We start from the raw sequence: 12,544 nt of genomic DNA, 5'->3' as shown, positions 1-12,544 counted from the left end.
TCCCCAGATTACCTTCCGACTCCGTTCCCGTTTTGTCTCCGCCGGGATGCACGTATAATAGCTAGACACTGAGTGTCATGATAGCCGTCCAAGTAACTTGACGCTTGCATTGGGTGTAGTTGTGGAGTGCTCGGCTATTTGGGTGGAGTATCGTGGTCTGGAGTCGGGGAAGCTTATAACCGAGAGGATGCCGCGGTCGATTTAAATACATTGAGTTTAGAAGATGCATGCTCCTGCTGAATACACTGGCAATAAATTTCAAATTGTGGGTTTTATTTTATTGCATCCGTGCATGTAATCACGTAGCTGTGATGGTTTTGGCGCAGGATGTGGGCATGTCTCATTCACTGTGGCATGAAGGTGAATGCACTTGACTTGACTACACGCCCCAAAATCGCGTTATGTTTGCCATGCTATGAATTGGGACCAAGTGCAAGTTGAGCTGCAGCGAGGATTGTGAAGTTGACTGATACCTGGAAACGAGCAGCCTGCTTGGCGTGCACGATACGAAGCCGAGTGGCATCACTGCACTCTACAAGTTCTTTGCGGTCGAAAAGCGGCGAATGACTAAAATAGTCATTAATGCTACATATATGTAGCTGTACACAATAATTAACAATAATCACTTCCATCTGTGCCTGACAAACTGCGTGCTGCCAACTCGGTGCTGCCAACTCGGTGCTCCCACAAATGGTACCAGAAAACAACGGACGAATATGATTGGTCTGCCATTCTTACCCCTGTGTCACCCGATCGAATTCTGCCAGCCCACCAGTTGACCAGTTGACCAGTCTCAACCAGACTCCTTGCTCATGCATGTCTCTGTTGTCATCTGGATGAGTAAGCCAAATTTTTTGCAGCTCTAGCGAAGCTACGCGATCAACGGCAGAAACATCACACGGATTTGTCAACCAAACCACAAAGCCGTCAATATGGCTTCCAAAAAGCTCACCAGCGCTGCTCAAAAGGCCAAGCCCGCCGAGGCCGCCGCTACCAAAAAGACACAGGCCAAGCCCGCCAAACGAGCGCCCGCTGCGAAGCAAACCACCAAACCAGGTCAGTAGTTCGACGCATCCAAACGCGATCCCGACGCAGGAACCCGTCCCGTCCAGATGGCCAACAAGCCACTCTACGATTCAGAATCTAACTTTTCGGTGCAAAAGTGGTCAATGGGAAAACACACCATGAGCCAGAGCCCAAAACAACCAAGCGAAAGCGCGTCGCTGATGAAGATGAGGACGATGCTTCGCGTCGCACCAAGACCACAAAGACAGAAGCTCCCGCCGAACGAAAACAGGCCAAGCCCGTTGCCAAGAAGCCCGTGGCTAAGAAATCCGCCGTTGCAGAGCCCGTTGCTCTCAACAAAGCTCCCACCGACCTAATTGCCGTCTATTCCTTTGGCAGCGGTGAATGTGGTGAGCTTGGCCTCGGTCCCAAGCGCACCGCTGCTCTTGTGCCCAAGTTCAACCCGGCTCTCGACCCCAATGAAGCTTCCAAACATCATATCGTTCAGCTTGCTTGCGGTGGTATGCATACCATTGCTCTTACTGCTGATAACAAGATCCTGACTTGGGGTGTCAATGATGAAGGAGCTTTGGGGCGAGATACCACTTGGGAGGGTGGGCTCAAGGACATGGACGCCTCGTCAGACAGCGAAGATGAGGACGGCGAACTGAACCCGTACGAGTGTACGCCTACTGAAGTTCCTTCCAAGCACTTCCCCAAGGGTACCCTCTTCACACAGGTGGCTGCCGGCGATAGCTGCAGCTTTGTGCTGACTGAAAATGGAACCGTCTACGGCTGGGGATCATTCCGAGTAAGTTGTTAAGGCTCAACTACGTCAAAGGGAAAAGAGAAAACAGCTTCACTAACACTCATCCTAGGACAACAAAGGAGATAGACGATTCACAAAGAACGACGCCGGCAAGATTGTCGAGATTCAGCAGACCCCCATCCTGATTCCCGAACTCGAAAACGTCACACAGATTGCTTGTGGAGCGAATCACGCCCTGGCGCTTGACAAGTCTGGTCAAGTCTGGGGATGGGGCTCGTACGAACAGAACCAGCTTGGCCGACAGCCATTCGGTCGATACCAGCAGGAGACTCTTCTGCCTCGTCAAGTCCGAGTCTGCACCCGCCCAATCAAGTACATTGCCTCGGGCGAGTACCACTCCTTCGCTGTCGACCGCAAAGACAACGTCTGGGCCTGGGGTTTGAACAGCTTTGGAGAAGCTGGATACGCCAAGGAGGCTGGTGGCGACGAAGCTATTCTTCCGTATCCCATGAAGATCCGCGACCTCTGCGGCAAGGGCGTCACCACAATCGCTGGCGGCACTCATCACTCCGGAGCTGTCACCGAGGACGGCAAGGTATACATGTGGGGACGTCTCGACGGTGGCCAGTTGGGCATCGAATTCACACAGAGCCAGCTCGATGACGAGGACCTCGTCCGACGGGACGAGTACAACAAGCCTCGTATCTGCTTACGGCCTACTGCTGTCCCTGAAATTGGCAACGTCGTTCACGTTGCCTGCGGAACAGACCACACCATCTTCATCAACAAAGACGGCGTAGGCTATGCCACTGGTTTTGGATCTGTCGGCCAGCTGGGTCTAGGCACGGAGGATGATGCTAATACTGCCCAGCGTATCAGGGGCAAGGACATCAGGGGCAGAACGCTCGTGGGCGCTGCTGCCGGTGGACAATTCTCCGTCGTCACCAGCACGTCCGCGCTGCCCAAGACGGAGTAAACGACCAGCGTGATGATTAATAATTACTTGTACAAAAATGGATGGGGACAGGACTGGATAGGACGGGGGCAGCATTTTGTATTTTAATGTATTCTTTTCTACACCTTTCATAGAAGCATCACCAGTTTGCTTACGATGCTAAAAATGCTTGGCAGCGGATTCATGGTCACCATCTTTTACCCCGTAACTTGTGCCTTCATACACACCGTCCCTTGCTTCTCAGCAACAATATCAAACACACTGTCGGAAACACCCTTCGTCCGTATGGTATATGTGTCCCCTGCGTACAGAGGCGCCATTGCGCGATACGTAACACTCCTCGGTGATGTCTTCCCATGTACATCGCCCCAGTAATCCATGATATTAATCAAATTCAATGGTCCATGGACAACAACACCCGGATGTCCCTCAACGCCCTGGCTCCATCCTGCGTCGTAGTGAATCTTGTGTCCGTTGAAAGTAAGTGCCGAAAAGCGAAATAGTCCCACGGGCGACCACATAAGTTGCCGTATAGGATAGTCACCTAATTCATCAGCTACGTCTCCCAAATATACCTTCAAGCTTACCTGTATCTTTCGCCGGGATATCAACAATAGTAGTCGGCGTACGAGATAACACCCCCGGCACAATCTCACCAACATCCGTCTCAATCTCCGGCCTAAACACCCACGACCTCGTATCAACAACCACGCCCTTCGGGCCCCGAAACTCCTTTTCCACCTCCACGAGAACCATCTCCCCCACCGATTTACTCTTCTTAGCCGTCGCGCTAAGCAGCCTCGTCTGTTCCTCTACCTCATCCCCGACACGCAGCTCACCCGTCCAGGACATCCTGCCGCCGGCCCACATGCGTCGCGTGAATGGGGAGGGAGCATTGAAGGTGCGGTCTGTGCCGTCGGGGCCGAGGTCGTTTTCTGGGCTGGACGGCGTGAAGTAGATGAGGTGGTGGGCGGGGGGGATGGGTGTTCCGCTGGGTGGAGGGGAGGTGATGTTGCGGTTGAGTGTGAGGGAGAGCTTGTGGAGTTGGTTTGCGTCGAGGACTTGGCGGCGGGTTAGGGATTTGTTGTGGAAGGTTTGGAGCATTTGGGAGGCGGCGGTTGATGCTGTGAGGCGGGAGGTGGTGAGGTGTCGGAGGGGGAGGCGGCTCATTTTGGGTTGGGGGGGATGGTACTTGGTTTTGATGACATTTATTTGATGAGGGTTGTGGTGTATTGGGGTGTGATGGTTTGTGATATATTAGAGTGTGATGGTGATTGTGATATACCGAAGTGTGATGATGGGTTGTGATATATGAGTGTAAGTGAGGATGGTGATGATGTCGTTCGGCTATAAGAGTTGTGGGGTTGATGTTTGACGTTGTGGAGTTGCCGAGTAGTGTGGGCAATCATGTAAGTTGAGAGGGATGGCATCGGGAGCAAGCCAATTTGTACTTCTATTTGACAATTGACAGTTATTTTAATAATTTAGACCGTGTGTTTGTGAAACAAAATGATTTCTTGCAGATGAAAAAAAAACCAGTTCATAAGGAAGTTGGGAACCGCAAGCATCGTCCACATTGAGCTTGTAATCAAGACAGAAAGACGGCGGTCTAAGCTGAAGCCCTTGACCACAATCAATGACCACCCATTCCTAAAATAACCCTAACATGCTGCTGGTCACTCATGGGAACTACAACTAATCCATAGAATTCACATTCACATAGTCATGAATCTGGCTCAGACTTCACTCGCACCCTGTATTTACACCTATATACACTAACAGCTACACAGCACGTTAATTTAAGAAGCATTCGCAATACGCTTCAGCTGATCAATGCTGCCATTAAAGATATCATTATCCCCACCCCAAGGAGACTTATCGCTGTTCTGCCAAATCGTGTGAAAGCTCCAACCAGCAGGCAAAGCACCAACCGAGCTGGCATACCGCGCAACGACAAGAGGACACTTGCTGCCAAAAGCAGTACTACTACCGGTACACTGGTTCCACCAGCTGGTCGACGTGTAAATCAGAGGGTACACGCCCGTCTTGGAGTGGTACGTCTCGACAAAGTCGGAGATCCAGCTGACCATTGCGCTGGCCGAGAGCCCGTAGCAGGTGCTCCCGCTGGGGTTGTACTCGAGGTCAATCATGCCGGGGAGGGTGATGCCGTCCTTGGACCAGCCACCGCCGTGGGCGAGGAAGTAGTTTGCCTGGGCGGCGCCGGTGCCGGATCCGGGGTGCGCGAAGTGGTAGCCGCCGCGGATGAGGCCGGCTTGCGTTGCGCCTGTGTAGTGGGAGCTGAAGCTGGGGTCGATGTAGGTGGTTCCTTCGGTGGCCTGGGAGGTTTGGTTAGATTTAGTTTGTGTGGTGGTGTAGGGATACTTACCTTGATAATGACGAATCGTGCACCGTCGGCGTAGGCTTTCTTGAAGTCAACGGTGGGTTGGTAGTGGGAGATGTCGAAGCCAGCTACAGTAGCGGTGGCAACGCTGGCCATGGAGGCGAGACCGGCAAAGAGAGCAGCAGACTTCATGATGGTGGTGTTGAGTGGATGAGTTGGGACTGTTGTAATTCGGCCGGTCAAGTTGAGATGGTGAACAAGTTTATATACTTCTCGGCGAAGGCTTCGGGAACCAACTTGGGACTTAGACAATGGTTTCTTGCAAGGGTAGGTGAGTTTACTGCATGCTTACGCTTTTGAACCTATGCTGGCTTGATGGACGAGTGCAGGAGGCTAGCGGAGTAATCTTTACATGCCGCTTGGATAGTATGGTGATGGACGTCTGAGGTGCTCTTCATTAGCCCCGTGGTATCCCCTGCGTCGGCTACCAAGATGCTCGATTGGCTTCAGAAACCTCGGCGGCAGGCATTGTACTGCATCGCCCCCACAGGTAGAGAACGATGGGCAGAATCGAGGTTCATTACAAGGCACAGAAGCCGCTAGTCCAGCCTCTCGAACTTACTGGAAGGGATCTGCGATTAGTGTGCGCTGGAGCTCCAGACCCTGATCGGCTTGAGTTGTCGGTTGAGCAGCTGAGTTCGCCAAGTTGAGATTTCTACTATATTTCTAGGTTGGGTTTAATATCGACTTGGCTTGTAACGATTGTGGATTGGTCATTTCCGAGCCTCTGCGTAGTTGCTCAGAGGATAACAACATGCACCAGAAGAATATTTACAATTTACAAACCTCAATGCGCACCATCCAAGCTCACAAGACACGGACAATCATCTCTCCATCTTACGACCACACGTATCTTATGAATCTTCATAGGTTACATCACGCCAGATCTAGCACTCCCAAGTTCCCAACTCTAACCACAAGCGAACCAGTTCCTTTCAAAAATAGCACAAACGGTGGCAATTCGCCTGCATAGTCCCAACAAACACCCCCAGCAACCAATCGAAACGCCGTACACAGAAACAAGACAAGTCCGTCACCTTGCCGCAACTTCCGTGCCAAGGATGCCCATGTCCACGAATCGGGCTGCAACTCGGTGTCCAGAATAGCAAGCTTCCTTTTCGGTGTTTTTGACAAGCGGGGAAACTATCATGTCGGTCACTTCCGTTGTTGCGCTGGCAAATCTTGCTGCATTTCCTAGTCACAACTCTACTCGAGCAGCTGAGGTTGGAGGTCTCATGGCAACGCCACTGTTGCCAGTGGGGAACAAACTACCGGGCTTGATAGAGGCCTGCGAAATTGCGTCAGCCGGGATAATTGGTGGTGTTGGCAAGCCACAGCGGGTGCATAGCTGATCTTAGGTCCACAGTATCTCATCTTAGGTCTATGTTGCTTCCACCGCCGTCTTTGGCGGCGGAGCCAGTAGCCTGCGAATGGCTTCAAACAGTGGCTGAAACAGACCTCACGTGAGCAGGCTTCAACACCAACACAGGCGTACGTTATCTATAGCTAGATGAATTCAACAAGCATCAATCAACCAGTTACGAGTACCCCAAACCGCGTGATAATTATCACCCGAATAGAAGCCTTGCGCTTCCAACACTGATCAGTGGTTGCAAGACCACAGACAGCAAGGAACCCAAGAAGAGATAGATCTCTGCCACCACTGCAGACTTTCTATGCTATCCAAAGGAAATTGATTTTGAGTGCTGCTGCCGCTTTTTGCGTACTGTCGCCGCGCCTCGAAGCAATCCCTTCATCGTCCATCACGAGAAAACGTCTTCTGCAAAGGAACATCATCACCTATGAGTCATTAGTTTGACTGCTGATCTTTGATCCCACGCCCAGGAAAATACCACCAAAAAGCTCCAGCTTACCCTGAATTCTATCCTACCCCTGAATTTACCCCTAAGCTTCTTCCTCCTGCCTCCCACTTTAATAATAACAATGGCAGAAGAAGATAGTGATGCCTTATCCCTCCAAGGCGATGAAACTATCACCGAGCCGCCTCCCTTTGACCCTGATCTTTATGATCCTGACGAACCAACCACCCCCTCGAACTTCGACCTAAGGAAACCCACTGCGAAAAAGGTTAATGACGCTATTAGCTGGGCTACCAACTATTACTGGGAACGCAAACGGAGCCCTCATGATATATGGCAATGCCTTATTGACGACTTTGCCGACTGGAACCATAGCCATTTTAACCGCTCGAGAAAGGCCAACCTCCGTGACTTCCGCGATACCCTCCGTGCAAAGGGGGTCTATATCAGAAAGGAAGACCGGTTCCCAATTGTTAATGCCATTATGGAAGCCGTGTCTTCTCCGGGCTTCCCCACATGGCCGGACAACGATCCACAGCGCCCTCCACGATCCTCCACACCCCCACCGAGTCCATCAATAACGAAGCCTGTCACGGCACCGACCCGAGAACGACCTAAAACAGCCCAACCAGAGGTCATTATAGCCCCTAAGACAGCAGTACCTACCACAACTCGCACGTCTGGAGGCGTCGATACACCTCCCCCGGTGGTCAATACACCACAGTCATGGGGGTCCCTGGCTGGGGAAGGGCGATCACCTTCTTCCTCAGACGGTGAAGTGCCCCCTGACCTACTCAGACGCCTAGACAGCCTCACCAAAGGCTATCAGGAAAGTGACAAATTCTCAGGCCGAGAATATGACTTCCTCTTGACCAAAGTCAACATGTTTATTGATAAATGCAAACGGATTGACTATCCGCGAGACCAGCTCGCTCGGGCCGTCCCAGTCATGCTCACAGGACCAGCATACCGGTACTATCTCAACAATCTAGCTAACAAAGGAAAAAGTTATAACGACCTCATCCACGCCCTCCAAAAGAGGTACGAAACAGAGGCAATTCGAGACCGATACCTCCGCGAGTGGGAAAGCCTTAATCTCGCCGCGATTGTCAACCAACATCGTGACAAACGTCTCTCATCCTGCCTTGAGATCCTCACGGAGAAGATACAACTGCTTCACCAGGGCCTCTTCCGACCTGGTGATACGGGCTTCAATAGCATGAGGGATAAGCTCAAGATTGCCGCTTCTAAGACCCCGGCTTGCAAGGTGCCGTTAATGAAGCCGGCAAAGACCTTTGAAGACCTTGCCGCCGAGCTCCAGCAAGCTATCGCTGTCCACGAGGAAATAACGCCCCAGCCAGCAGAAGTCTTTTATACTGATCGCGCTTTCAAACGCGGTGGAGGAAACGCCTCAAATTATAACCAAAAAGGGCAGTTCCTGAACCACCAGAAGAAGTGCTACGTTTGCCGCCAACCTGGCTGCTGGTCGACCAAGCATAGCGACCAAGAACGCTCCCAAGCTCGAAATTCCTGGCTCCAAAAGAAGCACCCAACGCCTCCAACGGCCAAGAGGTATCAAGCGTTCCTAACTGCCTTTGAGGGTGAAGATAACGATGAGGATACCGCCCTCCTTGACGAAATGTATAGACAGAATTCCTTTAATGATGCCAACAGTGACGATGATGACAATGACGAATTCCTCCCTGTCGGCAGCAGTAACATGTTTGCTAGTACGGGTACTATTACCCAGAATTTCTTAGCCACGGCAGCAATTCCACAGCCAGTGGAAATCCTCGCTGGTTTGAGAGACCAAGCGTTCAAGCATGCCCTATTGGCTGAAGATCCCTATTTTATAAAAGAACCAAAAGAGACTGCTATTTTCATCTCTGAGGAAAGATATTCTGACCATATCTTTAGAGGCATCCTGCCTGATACCGGCGCCGCCGGTACATCCAACGCAGGCATGCCACAGGTTAGAGCCTTAATGAGGATAATGCCGTCACTAAAGATTAAAGACGCACCAGCAACAACGATCTATTTTGGTGCAGGATCAGCCTTATCAATCGGCATCATTAGAGTACCAACAGTATTCGGAAATATCACCTTCCATGTACTGCCGACCGCCACTCCTTTCCTGTTCTCCATCACAGATATGGATAGGATGTATGTACGATTGGATAATCTCACCAATCGCCTTATCCAAGGAGACATCACTGTGCCTGTTATCAGGCAATGGGGCCATCCCTGGTGGCTCCTCGAGCCAGCAGCTTCCGCAGCCTTCCACCTCACAGAAACGCAGCTTCGGCAACTACATCGCCGCTTTGGACACCCGTCTGTTGAGAGACTATCAAGAATCTTAACAAAAGTCGGGGAAGAATATAGTAGTGACGTTCTTAAGCGACTGACTGATATCTGCCACCATTGTCAAATGAACGGAAGAGCCCCAAGCCGCTTTAAGTTCACCCTTCGAGATGATCATGAGTTTAACCATGAGATTATTGTGGACATCTTCTTTATTAATGGCCAACCAGTCCTCCATGTTATTGACTCTGCAACTGCCTTCCAAGCTGCTAAGTTTCTTAATAATAAAGAACAAAAGGCAAGGGATCTTTGGGATGCCATTATGGCCTGTTGGATTAACACGTACCTTGGGCCTCCCGAATGGATAGTTCATGACGCTGGAAAGAACTTTAGCTCGGCAGAATTCAAACAGTATGCCAAAGGCCTGTATATCCGTGTTCAGGAAATGCCAGTCGAGGCACACAATAGTATTGGCAAGGCAGAAAGATATCATGGCCCTCTCCGCCGTGCATATCAGATAATTGACGCAGAACTTGGCGACGCTCTGACCGACGATCAGAAGCTTCAAATGGCTGTAAAAGCTATAAATGATACAGCTGGCCCAGACGGACTCGTCCCAACACTTCTAGTCTTTGGCGCCTATCCCAGGATGACGGATGATTCGCCCCCTAGCTTTAGCGTCGTGCAGAGAGCTGAAGCTATCCGTAAGGCAACTAGTGAAGCCAGACGAGCCCTCGCTAAGCGGCAGGTCCAAAATGCCCTCTTAACGAGGAACGGCCCAGACACAACCCCATTACATACCCTTCCATTGCAATCCAAGGTTCGCGTTTGGAGAGAAAAGAACGGGTGGCAGGGCCCCTTTGAACTTATTGCCGTTGAAGGCGAGACCTGCACCGTTGCTAATGAGGCTGGAATAACCTCGAAGTTCCGTTCCACGATTGTACAACCCTATCTAGAGGATAAGGATACAACCCCAACGGATAACAAGCTACCCCAACAGCAGGCTGTTAACCAAGATAATGCTGAGGTTGCTAACGAGAGTGACGGGGAGGTTAACCAGGACGAAGATATCAGAGATAGCATTGCTGTTGCTATCCCAACAGCAAGACGAGGCCCGGGAAGACCGCGTAAAGACCCAGAGACCAGAAGAGCTCCTTATCAAACATTTCCAAGAAGAGGCCCAGGAAGGCCACGTAAACGCCTTATCGAAGAACAGTACTTCTTTAACGCCCTTGAGGACCCGCCCGAACGTACCAAGCTCCTTAAGAGCATCAAAACAATAGCATTCCTGACCACGAAGGAGCAAGGAGACCGCGACCTTGCTGTCCTTCTCCGCAGTAAAGGACTCATAATCACCCCTGGCCAGCCGTTTGAAATCTCAGGCCGCACTGAGATTGATAACTTGATAGCCAGAGGTGTCTTTAAATTTGAGCTTTATGACCCTATAAAGCATGCTAAACTTCGCATCTTTGACTCACGAATGGTTAATGAGGTCAAAGGCAAGGATACAGCTGCCCCATATGAGAAATCTCGCCTCGTCATTCGGGGATATAATGACGAGGGTAAAGCCTTCATTTTGACGCAATCACCAACAATACAACGAGCCAGCCAACGGCTTATGATTGCACTCGCGCCCTCTCTCTTCCAACGAGGAATTATCCTCTGGATAAGGGATATTACCCAAGCCTATGTGCAATCTCAAACACCTCTCCAAAGGACGATTATCGCAAAGATTCCTGAGCAACTCCGCGGTAGATACCCAGAAGGCACCATCATGGTAGTAGTTAAACCGTTATACGGAATACCAGAAGCCGGCACCCACTGGTGGGCGACTTATTCCACCCACCATCGAGAAAAGCTAAAGATGGCGACCTCGACTTACGACCCATGCCTGCTGATCTCAGAATGCGACAAGTTTGGTATCATTGGGATGCAAACCGATGACACACTTGGACTTAGTGACAAACAGTTCTCTAATCTTGAAGAGGAAGAGCTCCAGAAGGCAGCTTTTGCAGCAAAGCCAAAGGAAGTCCTCAAGGTGGAAAAGCCACTCACTTTCAATGGCTGCCGAATCTCTCTTAACGCCGATGGAAGCATCATGATGACCCAGAAAGAACAGGCTTTAAAGCTTCAGATTCCAACAACCAATCAGGAATATATTGAGCAACGAGCCCGCGGCGCATATCTCGCCAGTATCTGCCAACCAGAGGCAGCCTTTGACCTTTCAGTTGCTGCCCAACAAAAGGAACCATCTAGCGATGACTTTAAACGTCTAGGACGCCGCATCCAGTGGCAGATTGATAACCCAGGTAGAGGCCTAAAATGTATACCATTTGACCTCGATAAAGCAAAGCTTTTTGTGTTTGTTGATGGCTCTTTTGCCAACAACGAAGATCTGAGTTCCCAGCTGGGATACATTATCGTCATCGGTACAGAAGAAGAGACCAACAATGGCGAAATGCTCGTTAAAGGCAACATCATCACGTACTCTTCAACCAAGTCAAAGAGAGTTACGCGAAGTGCCCTAGCCTCTGAGCTTTATAGCATGGTTCAAGGCACAGACATTGGATACGCGATAGCCTCGACTTTAAAGCTCATCACAAAACAACTGGGAATTCCAGACATCCCCACGATCCTTCTCACGGACTCGTATTCCCTATATGAGTGCCTTGTTAAGCTCGGCACAACCAAAGAGAAGAGGCTCATGATAGATATCATGGCTCTCCGACAGTCATACGAGCGCCGCGAAGTCCATGAAGTCAGATGGATCAACGGAGGAGATAACCCGGCAGACGCGATGACGAAAGCATCGCCAAATCACGCGTTGAGAACCCTTATCGACAAGAATAAGATCGCGATACGAGTGGAAGGCTGGGTAGAGAGGAAGAAGGACGAAAAGTGAGGGAATTACCGTGGCCAAATTGTTAGGATATAGCCACCACGGTACAAGGTAAGAATACAAGAAAACTTGGCTTCAGAACAGAGGAATTTGCCTCTAGTGTGTACGCCTTCAACAGGTGTCTTGTTTTATTTTGTTTTCGAATGAATTGAGGCCTCAAAGAGAGAAGCTGCCAGTGTTGCTTCCACCGCCGTCTTTGGCGGGCGGAGCCAGTAGCCTGCCGAATGGCTTCAAACAGTGGCTGAAACAGACCTCACGTGAGCAGGCTTCAACACCAACACAGGCGTACGTTATCTATAGCTAGATGAATTCAACAAGCATCAATCAACCAGTTACGAGTACCCCAAACCGCGTGATAATTATCACCCAAATTGAAGCCTTGCGCTTCCAACAC

At 50.6% G+C, this 12,544-nt stretch overlaps 4 protein-coding genes across 4 annotated transcripts; 2 read left to right on the top strand and 2 right to left on the bottom strand.

Annotated features, from left to right (window-relative positions):
* Positions 1-932: 932 nt before the first annotated feature.
* On the top strand, positions 933-2,750 carry VFPPC_10549 (regulator of chromosome condensation; the record flags this gene model as incomplete). The annotated part of the gene is made up of 3 exons (XM_018288896.1): positions 933-1,056; positions 1,164-1,816; positions 1,884-2,750. The coding sequence occupies 3 exons, from the start codon at positions 933-935 to the stop codon at positions 2,748-2,750; spliced, it is 1,644 nt and encodes a 547-aa protein (XP_018138020.1).
* Positions 2,751-2,926: 176 nt separating this feature from the next.
* On the bottom strand, positions 2,927-3,899 carry VFPPC_14783 (C6 transcription factor; the record flags this gene model as incomplete). The annotated part of the gene is made up of 2 exons (XM_018292551.1): positions 2,927-3,273; positions 3,317-3,899. The coding sequence occupies 2 exons, from the start codon at positions 3,897-3,899 to the stop codon at positions 2,927-2,929; spliced, it is 930 nt and encodes a 309-aa protein (XP_018138019.1).
* Positions 3,900-4,528: 629 nt separating this feature from the next.
* Positions 4,529-5,262, bottom strand: VFPPC_10548 (N,O-diacetyl muramidase; the record flags this gene model as incomplete). Its single annotated transcript, XM_018288895.1, has 2 exons — positions 4,529-5,065; positions 5,116-5,262. The coding sequence occupies 2 exons, from the start codon at positions 5,260-5,262 to the stop codon at positions 4,529-4,531; spliced, it is 684 nt and encodes a 227-aa protein (XP_018138018.1).
* Positions 5,263-7,074: 1,812 nt separating this feature from the next.
* On the top strand, positions 7,075-12,153 carry VFPPC_16770 (transposase; the record flags this gene model as incomplete). The annotated part of the gene is made up of 1 exon (XM_018294523.1): positions 7,075-12,153. One exon carries the CDS (start codon positions 7,075-7,077, stop codon positions 12,151-12,153), a length of 5,079 nt encoding a protein of 1,692 aa, XP_018138016.1.
* Positions 12,154-12,544: the final 391 nt, after the last annotated feature.

The sequence above is a fragment of the Pochonia chlamydosporia genome (genome assembly GCF_001653235.2).
Source record: "Pochonia chlamydosporia 170 chromosome Unknown PCv3seq00009, whole genome shotgun sequence".
Taxonomy (NCBI): Eukaryota; Fungi; Ascomycota; class Sordariomycetes; order Hypocreales; family Clavicipitaceae; genus Pochonia; species Pochonia chlamydosporia.
This window is presented reverse-complemented; position numbering and strand designations above follow the sequence as displayed.